The sequence below is a fragment of the Penicillium nucicola genome, assembly GCF_028828085.1.
Source record: "Penicillium nucicola strain IBT 29836 chromosome Unknown utg000003l, whole genome shotgun sequence".
NCBI classification, from domain to species: domain Eukaryota; kingdom Fungi; phylum Ascomycota; class Eurotiomycetes; order Eurotiales; family Aspergillaceae; genus Penicillium; species Penicillium nucicola.
In genome coordinates this window covers 3,287,622-3,304,827 of record NW_026643127.1, presented here as the reverse complement: position 1 = coordinate 3,304,827, position 17,206 = coordinate 3,287,622, and the positions used below count along the sequence as shown (strand labels likewise).

At 51.2% G+C, this 17,206-nt stretch overlaps 5 protein-coding genes across 5 annotated transcripts; all 5 read left to right on the top strand.

Annotated features, from left to right (window-relative positions):
- Positions 1-1,424: 1,424 nt before the first annotated feature.
- Positions 1,425-3,065, top strand: N7511_004809 (putative RNA export mediator Gle1; the record flags this gene model as incomplete). Its single annotated transcript, XM_057127234.1, has 2 exons — positions 1,425-2,240; positions 2,298-3,065. 2 exons carry the CDS (start codon positions 1,425-1,427, stop codon positions 3,063-3,065), a joined length of 1,584 nt encoding a protein of 527 aa, XP_056986124.1.
- Positions 3,066-4,071: 1,006 nt separating this feature from the next.
- On the top strand, positions 4,072-4,610 carry N7511_004808 (F-box protein; the record flags this gene model as incomplete). Its single annotated transcript, XM_057127233.1, has 2 exons — positions 4,072-4,486; positions 4,567-4,610. The coding sequence occupies 2 exons, from the start codon at positions 4,072-4,074 to the stop codon at positions 4,608-4,610; spliced, it is 459 nt and encodes a 152-aa protein (XP_056986123.1).
- A 2,022-nt stretch (positions 4,611-6,632) lies between these two features.
- On the top strand, positions 6,633-7,182 carry N7511_004807 (uncharacterized protein; the record flags this gene model as incomplete). The annotated part of the gene is made up of 2 exons (XM_057127232.1): positions 6,633-6,724; positions 6,777-7,182. The coding sequence occupies 2 exons, from the start codon at positions 6,633-6,635 to the stop codon at positions 7,180-7,182; spliced, it is 498 nt and encodes a 165-aa protein (XP_056986122.1).
- A 1,125-nt stretch (positions 7,183-8,307) lies between these two features.
- bgt1 (1,3-beta-glucanosyltransferase Bgt1) lies at positions 8,308-9,382 on the top strand (the record flags this gene model as incomplete). The annotated part of the gene is made up of 3 exons (XM_057127231.1): positions 8,308-8,564; positions 8,634-8,927; positions 8,989-9,382. 3 exons carry the CDS (start codon positions 8,308-8,310, stop codon positions 9,380-9,382), a joined length of 945 nt encoding a protein of 314 aa, XP_056986121.1.
- An 879-nt stretch (positions 9,383-10,261) lies between these two features.
- N7511_004805 (putative myosin class II heavy chain (MHC)) lies at positions 10,262-16,921 on the top strand (the record flags this gene model as incomplete). Its single annotated transcript, XM_057127230.1, has 1 exon — positions 10,262-16,921. One exon carries the CDS (start codon positions 10,262-10,264, stop codon positions 16,919-16,921), a length of 6,660 nt encoding a protein of 2,219 aa, XP_056986120.1.
- Positions 16,922-17,206: the final 285 nt, after the last annotated feature.

The window sequence follows — 17,206 nt, the reverse complement described above, 5'->3', positions numbered from 1 at the left end:
CACAAAGTAAAGGGAGCTCGATTCGAGGATGCAAGGACCGAGTATCGTAGTTTAAGCTATCACACTGACAAGCACGAGCGAGTCAACCGACGGAGATGGTGAGAAGTCGAAATTAGAAGCTCAAGAAATCGAAGAGATTGAGACTTCTAGAGAACAAAGCTGAGCTTGTCCCAGAATACCGAAGGGGGCTATCTTAGAGAATGACAGCAAAGACTGTGAATGGAGAGAAGGATAGAATAGACGATAAAGAGCATCGACTAATTCAAGGAATGGGGGGAGGCAAAGAGAAGGATGGAGGAAGATGGAGGGGAGGAGGGGAGAGAAAGGAGAGAGAGAGAGAGGAAGAGGTTATGATGAGATACAAAGAGGGTGTGGGGTGGTACGGAAAAGAAAGGCCTGGTTTCGAAATTACCTAACCGAATAATTACACTTCTGATCATAGATTAAAGGGGATATTAATGTGAGACATGACGAAGGATAGATGGTAATACCAGTACGTGTATCCCCTATACACCGTATGATCGCCGTTGCTACCGGATGGTGGTGGATGGTGATGGCATCGAAAAGTCAAGTTGACTTGATGGACTTTGGAGTGACTGGGGATTGGATGTTTGACACCTCTGGGGGGTCTCCTAGGAGTTTCTTGTATGAATCCAGGGATGATCTGGATTGTTGTATATTGTACTAGTCAGATGCGGATCTTAGGGCATTTAAAGCGAGTGCCCTTGGACAGGTCACTACCATCCCCTACGATGATATTCAATAGTCGAGCTCAATGATCCAGCCTAGACTCCTGTTCCGACGAAAAAAAAGAAGAGCTCTGGATGATGTAAATGGTGATGCAACCTGCGAACCAAGGGAACCCTGTGCTGACTAAGGTAATTTATTTTGCACTTGGGCTTCAACGGCTCTGAAACTCCGTGCAGGTACGCAGGTAAGCTATCAACGAGCCCAATGGGTTTCGCGACGCGTTAAACTGATTCGTGCTAGGTGCGCTATTTATGCCGGGACTGATCCATTGATCGTGACTCGATTCCTCTAATTATAGGACGCGTACAGCACGTCTTTGTCTCGGTTGCGCTTTGATTGGATCCGTACCTCGAAGCACTCGACTTCGTGGTTGACCCTACCGAGTACAAATAAAAAGTCGTCGCCTGGAGTTTGGCATAGCCAACAATAACACCTGGAGTAGCAGCACTAGAAATGGGACTGCACAACCTGACCTCTCCATATTCGTTATTGTGATTCAATCTTCACCCAATTTATCCTTCACAACTTTCGGCTACCTCGAGGCTCCCACCGATACCCAGACTCCTGCTTTGTTCCGATATCCTCTTAGCCTACATCCCCACGCAACTGAGGCGACCCATTCGTCGTCGAATCCCAACCTCAATATCCCCTCGTTCTACACATTTCACACCACAATGACAGTCCGATATGTGCCACCGTTGGACAATTCCACGATGGACAGCCCTTCGCGGCAGATCATGCAAGAGCTCATTCAAGGTCTTGAGAGCGTCAAAATCTTCAATGCTGACTTGAAGAAGGTCCATGAATATGAGCGCACTGCCTACGAGAATGAGCTCGACCGAAAGGATCGTGAAGTAGAAGCGATCCATAATGCCGCTCTAGATGAGGCAGCAGCACATCATACACAATTACGCGAAGAGGCCGAGGCTACCCTCAGAGCGCACGTTCGCGCAGAAGAGGAGGCACAGCGACAACGAGAAGAAGCCGCCCGCAAGGAGAAAGAGCGGATCGAGAAGGAAAGAGCCGAAAAACTCCGTCGTGAGCAGGAAGAAGCCGCGCGTGTGGAGGCCGAACGCCTGGCCAAAGAACAGGCCAAGGAGAAGGCCAAGGCAGAGGAAGCACGTAAAGCCCAGGAGGCTGAAAGCGCACGCAACGCAGCGATACAGGAGAGCCAGCGCAAAGAGCGCGAGGCAGCTGAGGCTCAACAGCGCAAGCAAGAGCAAGATGCTCAAAAAGCCAAGGAGGAAGCTGAAGAGCGAGCTCGCAGTCAGCAGCAGCAAAAGCTCGGGGCTGGACGTCTCTCTGAAAAGGAACTCGCGACCCAGAAGCGCTATGTTGAGCTTCATAAAGTTCTTAAAGAGTTTCGTGCGTGGCTGGTTGGCGAGAGCAAGAAGAATCCCGAGATGAAGAAATATGTCGGAGATCTACGTCGGACGATCAGGAAGTCCGTTGGTCAACTTCGTGCCGGCAAGGGTGCTAACGCAGCTCAAGTGAGTTGATACGCTTTATTCTATCCCAAGTCAGTATACTGATCATCCTGCAAACAGCTTGCCCAAATTAAGTCCGAGCTTGAAAAGGCCGCTGCGATTCCCGAACCCTCGGTTGATGTGCAACGATTCATGGCCTTTCCACCCGCTAATATGGCTTTGGAAAAACACAAGATTTCCGCCATGCTTCTTTATGCTTTGAATATCTACGCAAAGGCATTGATATCTGCCCTCCTCACCGAAGCAGCTCTCAACCCAGGCCATGCCGAGCCACTTGGCATCATGGCAGCACAGATATTCTCCCAGGAGGCCTTTATGTACCAGGGCATGCCCCTTTCAGACGTTTTGATGGCCAAGTTCCGGGTAGTGTGCCCTGCCCTCTGGGGCTTCACTGGCAACGACAAAACCGATTCTGGACGGCGTGCCCTGGGCTGGTGGCGTGAAGAAGCCGACGGTCCGTTCATCTCCGAGCAAGCACACCTGGATCGGATGACTGCTCTGGGATCCGGATACGCGGCCATCACCCTGCGTAACTTCGGTAAAACAGCTCGCAAAAACCCCTTCCCCAACACCATGTTCTGGGACTCCATCACCAAAATCCTGGCTATTCCACCTTCAGAAATACAGGAGACCCAAATTATTCTCCTGGGCTCTCTCCTCCGCTCCTCCCCCGAACGCATTCTGGGATTCTTTGGCCAAATCGGCCTCGTCCTCATGCGCAAAGCTTTGGTCGAACTCCCTGCAGCTGTTCCCAAGCAAACAGTCGCAGTCATCCAACTGACGGCACTGAAAGAGACGCTACGCCGGGAGAAGAATATCTTACTATGATCTTTGGGCTGGTTGGCGTTCCGGGGAGGGCAAGTTTGCGGAAAGACTGGTAATATCCATCTACATATTTGTTTCTTATAAAAGGCCACAGGAGTTTGATTCTTGTCTTACTGTGCTCTTGTCTAAATCATGGTCACTGAGCCCCTGCATATCATGCGGGGCCTATTTTCCGTGTACTGTTTGATGATGTTATTCTTGTTAAGATTAGCGGGTGTACGTATGATCGTTGATATTGCGGCTGTATCCATGTCTGTCCTCTGTACGTACAGCAGTTTGTTAAGGCATTGAGTCAGCTCAATATGAATTTCGCCCATAGTGAAAATTTACCACTCCCCAAGGAGTATCACTAGGCATATTATCAAAGAAGAATCTTTTCCCCTCACCGTCGATGAAATCCTATGCCTCCCTCCTTTTCAATCCACTGGCCCTGCTGCGGCCACCCGACTGGGCTTAGTGCCGCAGTGGCCGCTGTTATCGCTCCGTTGGTTCCTCTATAAACGACCACTTGCCCTCTCCACTAGTCTCCCACGCACTTTCACTTCTTGCCCACCCGGTCTCCTTTCTTTTCGCCCCCACTGACCTTCGATGCATTGACTCAGCCGGATGCACTGCCCCTAATGTCATAAACTTGAGGGTAATGGATCTTGAAAAAGTATGTAGGTAGCTTAGACTTGAAGAAACCATTAAGTTAATTTATAGCCACCTATGTACTCTGGACAGATTTTGCACGAAGTTTGACTCTCAGACACGACCTTGCTGTCTTACGCGAACTGAATTGGCCTGTGCCTACTACTTGCTCCACTTTGGAATGCTTTCTACCTCCCGCAGATTCTGGCAGACACCATTGTCCGTCATTCCTGGTTACTGAACTCCATATTCTTCGTGAATTTCGGAACTTGATAACCAAAAAGCAATTTTCCCCGATTAAGACTCATTGCTGCGGATAACACACCGAGTCTTTTGTTATCATTGTTCTCAACCTTGAAACGCGGCACGCGCAGCCAAAATGTCCATTGGAGCCCTGCCCGTGGAATTGATCTCAAAGATATGTGACTATTTGGATTTCCAGCAATTGGTCGCTCTGAGGTTATCATGCCGCGAATTGTACAAAAGCTCACTGCAGAATTTTGCGGGGACCTATTACCGAAAAATCCGTTTCATTGTGACAAGCGAAAGTCTCCACGAACTAGAAGAACTATCCAAGTCAAATGGTCTCCGCGAGCACGTCCAAGAGCTATGGATGATCCCTATTGTATTCAATGGTACTGAACAGACCCTCGGCATGATCTCTATATCATCAAAAAGCTGCCGGCAGGTCAATGGCGATGAGCTAGAAAGTCGACATGCTGTCCATAAAGCCATGCTTGCGGATAATCTCAACCTACTGGGATCAGAAGCGTTCAGTATTCGACTTCGGGAATGTATGGATCGATTCAAGAACCTCCAAACAATAGGACTCGCACATTACAGAACGGAGTTTTTGCTTGATCCCCGGCAGCAGACAGTTCCATTCCTCGGAAGGCGACAGATGATGAACCGGATTGATTTTCGATTCGATGTTTACAGCCTGCGAGAGTCTACGCAAACTCGGAAGAATAGCCAGGTACGGAAACTGAACTCCTTGGCATTATCAAGGCTTTTTCTTGCGTTATGTGGCTCAAGCTGCAGACCCCGAAAGCTGCACACCTGCGATTCTAAGTCCTGTGGTAATATCGGCCCCAGGATTGCCCTCCCCGAAGACGAAGCACAATTCGATTCTCTACTGTCTACTTTAAAAGGCCTGGAGGATCTTCATTTATGCATTGATCTCAATGAGGCGGCTTGGCTGAAATTCTTCAGGAAGCTTGCACCTCAACTGAAACGACTGATCTTATCGGAAGATCATATGCCTTTTTATCTTGTTCAAGATGAGATGCCTGCCTATCCGGCAAAAAGCTACGTTGGAAACATGTTCCATGACATTAGCTTCACTCGACTCCGGGAGCTTCATATTCACGAGCTTGATTTCAATTTCAGTTCTTTGAGATCACTATTGCTCAGTGTAAAGAAAGGTCTGGTCATTCTTACACTTAAACGGGTAACAATGCGCAGTGAGGAGTCGAGAGCCACAGAAAATCCTAGAACGCAACATAGCGAGTCTCCTAGCCGCCAGGAAAATGAAAGATCTATCCGATATACATCGACAGCGTCTCAGCTCACTTCACTGGGGTTCAATCCAATATCACCATCATTTCAATCAACACTGCCATCATTTCCAACATTATCATCGTACACACCAACCGTAGGCCTGCCGGAATATGGACCAGCCCCCCTACCAGTCCTACCAGCATCTGAAACAGCATGGGAAGAAAGTGCATCCCAATCACCACTGCATTCCTCGACTTCCGAATCCTCTGAATCGTCGACAGGAGAATATCCAAGCACAAGGTGGTTTTTTACTTATCACCCATGTTCTCCACTTGAATATGCTCTAGGTTCAGTCTGTCCGACCTTGGAAACCCGAATGGCATGGGAGCGCAACGAACAAAAGATGACTTGTGTGTCTAGCTTTTTGGACATTTTACAGAACGAGTTATCTCTAGAAACACTCTCACTGGAAGATATTATGTGTGACGGCAATTATTATTATTTCGAAAAAGTCAACAGTGGAAACAAAAAAAGCGGCCAAGTGGATTTTGACGTTCGCAAAGCTAATCTTTCGTTGAAAGAGTGGATTTCTGGTTTGAGGCCAATTGCTTGCTGTCCGGCCAATCGAGTTCTAGACCGTAAGGCAGACGAAGGTTAGTAGTACCTCACTATTTAGTCCCTGCGGTTACTGATGGAATCTAGAAATAGAAGATTGGTTCGACAAAATGATAGGAAAGGACAGCGGCTCATTTAACAGATTGGACTGTGACTGTATCAGGAAAAAGAAGCCGCTCTGGGGATGTCCGTTTGGATGCCACCGATATTAGGAGATAGTCAGTTTGCATTTATCTCAATAGCTTTGCAAATACTTGAGCTAAATTATAGCAGTCTTGACACTGCATTCAATTCAATTAATATCAGATTACAGAAATTGCATGTCTTTCTCTTTGTGGATTTTCTCCTTTATTTACCACAATCCTATGGTAAAGTCTTACTTATCCTAGAAATATTCCATTTTATCTTACCTCTCTTAGACTCTCGGGCTATAACGTCTCTATTGAAGCTAGAAGATATCAAGAGACTCGGCCTAGTACTTGGGGGAGACTTTATAGCAGTTCATGTCAACTATTCCAAGCCATTCACCGCCCCCAAATGCCGTTGAATCACACTCCATGCGGGGAACCTTGGAAATATCAGTTGCAGCGCGAGTAGTCAGCTGGACACATCTGCCATACGGCACGTGTCAAGCCATGCACGTAGCGAAACTGCATCAAATCTCAATCTTCTCAGTACACTCACACTACATTCTGCACCTAATATAATATGTTGTATGATATATGATATATTACAATACAAGATGCCAAAACTCCACCCCAACCAAGCAATGAAAGCTCTCCGCCCCCGGGCCCAGTCCCAGTCACTCCATACCCACATCCAAGCATGCGTACCACGGACAAGCAACCCACCCTCCCCACCCCGCCACAGCTCCCAGCGGATCACACCGGTCTGGCCAACGCCAGCACCGATGTCATGTCTGCATGAACATGGACATGGACATGGACATGGGCACGTTGGACGACGCAGATCCGGATATGGATATGCTTTCTCCACACAGGCAGTGCAGGCTGCCCATGTACTTTCCCACCGGACCCCTCCCTCGCCATCGGCATCGGCATCGCCATCCTCAGTGGGCAATTCTATCGCCGATGCCGACTCCCTGTCCCATTCCGCTCTCAATACCGGGTCCGGATCTAGACCGTCGCCGGGACATGTCGGGGCGGTTGAGACGGAACCACCGGTGGTGGACTTTTTGGATCTTGGGAATGGGATTGGGAGGAAGGTTAGGGTGTTTTTGATTATTTTCTTGGGGGCTGTTGGGGTTGTTGAGGTTTTGTTCTGGGGCCGGGGGGTTTGGGTTTGGTATACTGGGAACGGCAAGGGCAAGGGTGGAGGAAGTGGGAGTTGGCGGGATAGTTATGGTGCAAAGTAGGTGGCTTGACTGGATTTGAGGGTGGATTGGTATATTGAGTTATTAGTTATTAGTTAGTTGTAGATCATAGGGCAGGATTCAGGTGTTTTGTCTTTGGTCGATCAACTACATTTTCGAGCTATTCTTAGTTATATGTATATAGTATGAATTAACGTTATGACTTGAAGTTTGCTGAAGATGATCAGCTGAGAATCAGAGAATTTGCTTTTCGTAAGAGAAAAGGTTCCAAAAAGCAAGATGTGCCGTAAGAGAGTGAGGCCGAGGATACCACAGTAGCTAGGTAGACATCATAGCAACTATGCTGACCGGAGGGCAATCCTTCTGAAATCAGTCTGGAACATTACGAAACTCTCTGCGGAAGTTCTGGAACCAGACTGATGACAATGATTTGCTCATTGCCAACCCCTTGAACGATGTATCTCGTTCGGCCGCAAGGGACAGAGGATCGGACCATTTCGTGATCCGGATCAGCGTATTGGAAGCGGCGAGCAGAGAGAAGCCAATGGAAGGAGACCCCAATTGGCCAACATGCGAACCAAAGAAATTGACATCCAGAATCCCTCTCGCTGCGGTTCTCTTCTCCGAGGCATATCGGATCGGGGCAGCCGTGAGCGGTGAGTAGCACGATGGCTATTGTTTGCCCCGAGCTCTCCGTTCTCCACCGTAGAAGACCCTTTTCCAAGGTTGATCTCGAGTTGGGGTTGAGGGTGACATCACGACTTTATTGGCATTGTGTAGTGGTAAGGTGAATTGTAGGGGAGGGACAATGGGGGAGGGAAGAAGACGGGGGAACAACAAGAGGAAGTTTGATCGTGATAGACATGAACAAGAACTGTGAATTTTAATGTTAAGTTAACTTATCTATAAGTTCACTTATAACAAAGGCAGTCACATTATTCCAAGTTGACGCGTAGTCCAGACCTCCGAATCTCCAAACCCCCTATGCAGGTCCACTGCAAGACCCTTTCAGGGTCCCAAACCCTGAATTTCCCCCCAAACTCCCCCGTCCTCCGTTCACCGTTCTCCATTTTTCTTGACGGACTTTAAAAAGATCTTGCCTCCACGCTCATTTTCAATTCCTGGCATTCTTCTCTTACATTCTCTGTCTTTTACTTTCTTTTCATCATGCGCGCTGGTATCCTTTCTCTCCTGCTGGCTGCTGCCCCAGCTCTCGTTTCCGCCAAGGGGACTCTGGGCTTCTCTCTCGGTGACAAGAACGCCGATGGTACTTGCAAGTCCACCAGCGATTATGAAGCCGACTTTGATGCTTTGAAGGACCTGTCCACTCTTGTCCGTACCTATTCTGGTACCGAATGTGACACCCCCCAGAACATCCTGCCTGCTGCGAAGAACAAGGGATTCAAGGTTGTTTTGGGCATGTGGTAAGTGTTCGATGATTCTACCTCCCCACCGCATTGAGACGTGTTTGACACATTCTTCGTCCTGTCTAGGGTTGGCAAGCCCACCGATACCAGCAATTTACTTTCCGAGCCCTCTTTCGCCAAGGACTGGGCCGCCATCCAGAAGGCCATCCCTGGTAACGAGGACGTCATCCACGCCATCACCGTTGGCTCCGAGACTCTCTACCGCGGTGACCTGACCGGACCCCAGCTCCATACCTACATCAAGCATGTCATGGACGGTGTCCCCAAGGGCGTCCAGGTTGGTACTGCCGACAGCTGGAACAAGCTTGCCGACGGTACTGCCGACGACCTGTTCACTCAGGAGCCCATTGTGACCTATGTGTAAGTGAACATCCTCCCCTTCTCCCTCACAATGACCGGTGCTGACCTGAGTATGTCATAGTTTGGCCAATGCCTTTGCGTACTGGCAGGGCACTGCTGCCGACAAGGCTCACGAGACTTACTTCGACGACATGTCCGGTGCCATGGAGCACATCCAGAAGGTCGCTGGTGCAAACGCTGACAAGATCAACATTGTCAACGGTGAGACCGGCTGGCCTACCGATGGTGGCTCGGACTATGATGCTGCCAAGGCTGGCACCAAGAATGCAGAGACCTTCTGGAAGACTGGTGTCTGCGGTATGCTGGACTGGGGTGTTGATCTCTTCTACTTCGAGGCCTTTGATGAGTCCTGGAAGCCTGACTCCAAGGGTGACAACGGTCAGCTCATGGATGAGCAGCACTGGGGTCTCTTCACTGCCGACCGCAAGACCAAGTTCGATACCGCCTGTCCTTAAATTGGGGAACATGGGGAGTTGTCGTTGGTAGATAGTTACTTTCTGATGTATGCATTTGAAACTATGACATATCGTTTAATTCAAGTTATTGTAAACATTTAAAAAAAAAAACCATCATCAGCCACATCCGCCTCAGTTACTGTGGCTTTTCACGTCTTGACACGTGATTGTATCAAGTGGACCATATCACGTGGACCTGCATCCACGGTTCTCTTACCCCTGAATCTTTGTTTACTTGGAACTAAATCCTCCTGTCTGAGTATCGAGCTGTCTGTACGTCTGGATCTCTGAGCCACCGGATCACTGGATCGCTGGATCTCTTGGTCTCATGTGTGCTTCACCCAGTAAGGGACTCGTAGAAAGCAAGAAGAGACACATCTGCGGCGGTCAACCCCTTGATCTGCAGTAAGGGTCAAAGTTTGGGGCCTAATTGGCGTAGCGTGGAGGACTGCAATTGGGGCTTCAACGGCCTCATTGTTGAAGGAAGAGATCATCCACTGGACTCAAAGTACCCTATACACCGCATTAGCAGGTGTTATCCACCCTCTAGTAGGTACCAACTACCGGTCCACCAACGTTGAGGCCAATTTTTCCCTTCTTCCAAAGTTCCAACGTTCCAAACTTTCAACGTTCTGCCCTTGTCGTCCTACTCCCTGCTTTGTAGAATTTCCATGCGTCAACATTCTGGACAATAAGCGGAGCGGCAAGCAAGTGCTTGCTGCAGGAGTCGACACGGAAGGTGAGTGTTTAGTGTCCAATGTCTAATTTCCCCCCGAGGCTCCGACGGAATGCCCCTACGGAGTCTTCTCCCACGCGATTTCAACATCATTCTTCCCCTTGCCAATCACCCCTCCAAATATGCCAATCTAATCGCGTTGGATGGATTCTACAGATCTAGATCCCTCCGTCTCCATTTCAGCCTCTTCCCCACTGTTTCAACGAGATACGCGCCCTGAACGCGATCAACCGCGCCTGGCTCCGGCCTTACTCTTGTCCTCTCCGTCAGGAGACTCGAGCCCATCGACCGTCGGTTCCCCTAGTCAACAAACCTCACCGCAGAGCATCTCACTCGAGCCCCCGCCGCTGCCATTCCTCTACCGCAACGGAGATTCTCTGACATCGTCACCGGTCAATCGGAGGCCAGAAAGCAGCATCTACTACACCACCGCTTGGGGGTCCCCATATGCGGCACCGAGTACACGCAGACTCTCACTGACCCAAAGCCAACTCACCGGGGTCGATAACCCACCTGGAGAAAGCTCCCCCGTTCAATCGGTAACCAATTACACCGAGTTCCGGAGATCGAGTACCACGAACGATACGCTTGAGACCGCGGAGCGGGAAATTGCCGGCCAGAACGAAGGAAAGTCCATTCGGGATTTTACCCAGGATTGGATTAATCAATATCTAACGGGTCAGCCGAGGACGGAGCGAAGTAATTGGCTCAGTGACGACTCTGGCAGTGAAGCGCCTTCCTTCTTTACGGCGCAGAATACCTTTGCAGACGACGCTTCAGACGACTGGCTTGGTCTGGAGGAAGATATCCGCCACGACGATCTCCTGAAAACACCTACGCTTTCTGACTTTGTTGGAAGGAAAGCTGCGGCTCGTGCGAAGGTCAAGAAGACGGTCCACAAACGCGCGGATACTTTGCGCCAGGAAGATTTCTGGGGTTTTGCTTACGACAAAGATCCCCCACAGAACAATATGTCAGACACCCAACCTACCATAGAGGCGGTTTCGCCGGTAGAAAAACCGCTTCCTCCGCCGCCAACAGATGCGAATGACGACCCGTCGACAAACGCAGCACATACCGACCTGGCTCCTCTAAAAACACAATTTTCTGAGATTAGTAGGTCGGCCACTCAAACTCCTCGACGGAAGAAGAAGATTTGGCGTGGAAAGGCTTGCATCATTGAATTGCCATTGGAGGATACGAGAGGGTCAGAGGAATCTGGCGTCAGTCTCATGACTCCTGAGGACGTCAAGCAGCGGATGCAGGGATGGGAGGATGAAGGATACGATATCCGCGGATTCACCATTGGTGATTCTGAGGATCCCTCAGAAACCACGGCTCTGGGAGGTTTGAGCCGACCCCTGTACCCCGAGCCATATGAGCTCCACGAGGAATCAAAGGTTCAGCAGCTCGTTGTCAACTTCCCCGATAGGGCTGTTTGGGATGCTTATGTCGCCAATCTTCAAGAAGAGAAGCTCCGGGCTCTCGGAGTATCATTTGGTGATCCCGAGCCCGAGCCTTCCATTTCGCCTGATTACTCTGTCAACCAGAGCAACACTCCTTTCCCAGGTCTCGTCGCATCGCCGCCCATTCCCACTGGATCAGCAGCCAGTAATCCTCTGGGTCAACTTCACACGTTTTCTCCATTCGGTCAACCATCAATTCCTACGCCTGGTCTGGGCTCCATGGCGTCGCCGTTGATCCAGACTCCGTATATGGGCGTGGAACAGAATATGATGGGAGGATATCCCTTCCAGTTCCAGCCCACACCTCCTGCCCAGGGCTCTATGACTCCTCAAGGCTTCATCAATGCCCGACAGGCTAGTGCTTCTGGGGGTCCAGGTGCCATGGGCCAGTTTGCATCCATGCTCTCACCAGTCTCACCAATGCACGATCAGGGCTCTTTCCATGCTGGCTTTAATGATAAGGGTGTCTTCGATGATCAATTCGGCCATGGTATGCATTCGGATATGCACCAAGCGGGCCTACCATACCAGACTCCTCAGACCCCTGTTAATGGGCACCCGGATCACTTCCACGCCTCAAATGTTGAAATCGCCCACCCTACGCCTCGTGGACATGGCCATAATCTCAGCGAAAACCTACAGAGAGGACTAGACCAGATGCAGCATACCGACTATCACTTGGAAGACTCAATTGATCGTCAATTGGAAGATGACTATCACGATGTCAACCACGCAGGTCTTAATGCCAGCATGCTCAAGTCACGTTGGGCATTGCCCCACGACCAGCAGCATCCTCAAGATGGCTCTCGTCAAGCATCTCACTCTTTCTCCCAGCACCCCAACCAATTCTACGATGAGTACCACCAGCACCACGGGCACGAAGGTTCCGATCTCGATACCAACCCCAGTGTTTCCGGAACCCCACAAACTCGTGGTGTCATGCCCAACCAAGTTCCGTGGCATGAGGCCCAGCCCAGCGGAAATTCTTATCATGGCCACCGCTCACAGCTCTCCGTTTCCTCTCTCAATGTGGAGGCCAAGGCATTCGATCCTTCGACATCTTTCGGTGCTCAGCCTGTGCCTTTCAACAATGATGCGTTCCAGTTTGGCGGCATGGGTCAGCAAGGATTCGGCTTTGCTCCTCATGCCTTTGAGCCTGACAGCAGCATGAATGGTCCGGTTGAATCTGAGCCACAAAGCAACAGCGGCTTCAAATTCTCTGCTGCATCATTCAACGTGGATGCTCCCGTATTCAACCCATCTGCCAGCATTCAGTCGACTGCCAGCGTCGACCAACCCTCGCCTAACCGCACCAAGATCTTCGGCGATATTGACATCGACGAGATCTCCAAGCCATCCAAGCAATCCAAGGCTATCCCCATCGTGCGTCCAGATGAAATCGAACAAGAAAACAAAGAAGAAGAAGAAGAGCAAAATATGGAGGATAACGGAGATGGCCGACCTGTTCCTTCTGATCGTCACAAGCGTGCTCGCCGTGGTGTGGGCCACGCTGAAGGCGAAGCTAGATATAGCATTTCGACCCACCCTCTGGGAGAGGCCGGCAACGCGCAGTCCTCGAGCACCCTCCAGTCTGTTGCCGAGGGCAAGGAGAACGCCATGCCTGATGAGAGGAACCCTGTCGAACGCAGAGGCACCCCTACCAGCGAGGCTGATACTTGGACTCTCTTCGATGCCAAGGCCGAGGCCGAGAATAGGTCCAATGGTGCCTCGCCTGTCCAGGCGGAGCCTACTGGAGAATCCAAGAATATTGTCATCGAAGAGCGTGAACCTAAGCAGGCTACTTTGGATGAAACTGCTGCTGCAAAGGGTCCTAACCATGCCGCTCATGGATCCAAGAATTCCATCAAGAGCACCATTCTTTCGCCCACTGCTCCTGCATTCGAGTTCAAACCTGCTGTTTCGGAGTTTGTACCCACCTCAGTCCAGCCTGATAGCTTCTCTGAGCAGAAGCCTCTTGAAACACCTGTGAAGAAGCCTGCTGCCAAGCCTCAAGCCGGCATCATGGCTTCCCGCTTTGCTGCTAGTCCACCCAAGAATATGGATACGGAATCTACTGAGAAGCCAGAGCCCCAAATCATCACTCGCGAGCCTAAGGGTCTGGGATTCCACTGGGACTCTGAGAACGACTCGCCCGATGATGAAGAGTTGAACGCAATCATGGAGCAGCTCAACGATGACTCGGACGTTGGCATCGAAAGACGCATGACTCCGGCCTACACGACTCCCGCGCACATGACTCCCTTCCAAAACCGACAGGAACACCTCACAGAGTCGATGGGAGGTCCCACAAAAGAACAGCCGTTTGGTTCTGCAGAGGCCCGTAGCGAAGCCCCCAGTCCTAGCCCTGGTGGTGTCCCCAAGACCTACAAGCTCAGCATCCCCAAGCTTGGCTCGGACATCGATGCCAACAGCAATGCTACCTTCTCTCCTCAGAAAAGTCTTATCTCCCGTCTTCAGTCCCCTGTTCGCCAGCTTGTTACTGAAAATGATCACGTCAGCGACTGGGACGACATGATCTCTGAGGGTGAAGATGAGAAGTTTATGAACCGCAACCGCTTCTTTGACCGTCGCATCAACGATCTTGTTGGCTCTGCCATTGATGACCGCCTGGGTCCAATGGAGCGGGCCCTCGCTGTCATCCAGCAATCTGTTGCTTCTATTGCCACTGGTGCTTCAAGCCGTCGCGTTTTCCGTAGCACCTCCGCCGAAATGGAGGATAGCGACGCCGATGACGAGGATGATACCGAGCATGAGACCGCCTCTGTTAGAGATCGGTCACCCCACAACCTCAGAGAGCGCAAGCTGGAGATGCTCAAGAACGTCGTCATGGAAGCGCTCGTCACCCATGATATTCCTCAGCGTGTGGCGCCACACTCAAGCCACAGTGAGATGTCTCAGCTCAAGGAGAGTATTGCTGAGCTGCAAGCTTTGACTATCAAGAAGCTTGCTCAGGACCCTGTTGGCGATATGCGTGAAATTGTCGAGGAAATGATGGCCAAGCAATTGGCCCACCAAGCCCAGTTGACGCCTCGCCTGTCTGAGGCCGAGGAGATCGGTGCTGATAGTCTGATGCTTCAGATTGAGGGATTGAAGAGCATGCTTCGTCTCGCTGACGAGCGCGCTGACCAGGAGTATAAGGATCGCCGCCAGGCTCAGGACTCTATGACTGAGCTCCAGCGACTCTTGAAGTACGCCGAGGAAGACGCGGCCCGTCACAGTGCCGCCGCTGAAGATGCCGAGTCTCGTCTCCTCCAGTTCAAGGAAGAAAAAATTCCCCACTTCGAGAAAATGCAGTTCCGCGCTGTGTCTCTTTCTGAGGAGACCGAGACCCTCAAGGTTACTATCGCTGAGCTATCTACCAAGAACATTGCCCTGGAGGGAACTCTGGATGAGTACCGCGTTTCTAGCGATAACTTCCGTCGTCAGCTCGATGTCACCAAGGGTGAGAACAAGTCTCTCCATGAGACTATCGATCACCTACGGACTCGGATTGAAGATAGTATGGTCTCTCGCCAGAACCTCACTGAGAAGTTCGATCGTCTTCAGGATGACATGATCAGCCTGACTGCTGATGTTACCCGTGACCAGTCTTCCTGGCGCAGGAAGGAGGAGGATCAAATCGCCAAGAACAACGAACTGCGCGCCTCTCACGCCCGCGAGCTTGCGATTCGTGAGAAGCTCGAGGAGGACATTCGTCAGCTCGAGAAGCAGGAGCGGGAATCTGCTAAGATCAAGTTCCTCTATGAACAAGGCCAGCAGGAGAATGGTAGACTGGAGGATCTGATCACCAGTCTACGGACTGAGAACCACGATCTGCAGCTGAAGGCTGGTCGCTTCGAGCGCGAGTTCTCTGAAGCTCGTGAGAGCAGCCGGGTTGAAATCCAGCGTACCCGTACCTCGCTGGAGGCAGACTTGGAGGCTTCCAACAGCCAGGTCAACATTGTTCGCGCTGAGCTTGAGGCTCAGATTATTCGCCTGCAGAGTCAGCTTGACAACAACCGCATGGATACTGATACCGCCCGGGAGCGTTATGAGCTCCTCTTGGAGGAGGCTAGAGACTCGAAGGTAACTGCTTTGGCAGCTAAGGATCTTGCCATCGATGAGACTCGCAAGATGCACGAGCGGGTCCTCAATGACCTGCGTGAGCGCCACGCTCGCGCTCTGCACAATTCGTCTGAAGATCGCCAGCGCGGCGAGAACACTACCAACGAACGTGTTGCTCTAGCGGAGGACAAGGCCAGGCACTACCAGGAGCGAGTGCAACATCTCGAGGAGAAGCTTGAGATTGCTCAGTCTGCTGCTCGTGCAGCTGCTGAGGCAGCTCACAGTGCCAAGGCAAACGACGTCTCATCACCGGCCCCAACTCCAGCACCCTCCCACTCTCGGTCCACGCCTTCCATGTCCTACAGCAAGGGATCTGGCGAGCCCGAACGTATCTCTCCTCAGGCTCTGCGCGAATCTATCTTCGTTCTCCAGGACCAACTCCAGCAGCGCGAGACCCGCATTGAGGAGCTTGAGCAAGAGGTTTCCGCGATAGACAAGGATGCCCCAAGCAAGATCAAGGAGCGAGATACCGAAATCACCTGGTTGCGCGAGCTTCTAGGCGTTCGTATCGACGATCTCCAGGACATCATCAAGACTGTCTCACAGCCCAATTTCAACCAACACGCCGTCCGCGACGCAGCCATCCGCCTGAAGGCCAACCTCCAAATGCAACAGCAAGAAAAGGAACGCATGGGCTCGGGTGCCAGCGCCCTCCCATCCCTCTCAGATCTCGCCGCCTCGCCCCGTTCGTTTCCCCTCGCCGCAGCCGCAGCCTGGGGAAACTGGCGCAAAGCCCGCGACAACAATGCAGGCTCATCCGATCAGACTCCATCAAAACCAAGTAACGCGGGTGCCTTCCTCTCGGGTCTCCTAACACCACCAAGCTCCCACGTTCGCCAGAATGCCCCGCAGACTAGCGCTGCTGCGCGTTTCGCTGAGACACGGCCCTTGAGGGGATTCACCTCTACCCCGAGACGCGGCTCAGTTCGTAAGGATATCCCTATCCCCGAACCGCCCAGAACCCCGCCTCTGCTTCGTCGCTCAAGCTATGATCATGATGCCGAGCCGGCAAATTATGAGGAGGGCCACTTTGATGAGAATGAGAGTACTGTCGATGGCATGGTCTCTGCTTCGCCGAAGGGTGCCGATGATGGTCCTTTTGGGCCTCAGATTGATGAGGTTGAAGGTGAAGATGAAGATGATGAGGCCGAGTCGGAAGTTGAAGGCCCAGGCGAAGACGAGCTGAGTCCAAGTCCTGCTGAGCAGGAGTGATAGTAAGACTATCACTTACGGCAACGCTTTGGCTGGTGATCCTGATCTTCTCCAGACAGATCGCTCTTGTTTCCTTTGTTCTGATCCCATCTGACCTATTACTTCCTGCGTTCTTCGTTACTTGCAGTGCGCCTCTCTCACCCCAACCCTCCAATTCCATTTCCCATCCCTCATTTCTCTCCTCTCATTAAATCGACCATATTCCCCCTTCTCGGCATACATATCATATCTTTCGGCTTTATCCCCGTGTTGATCGATGTTTGCGTGTTTTCGGATTTGATACCA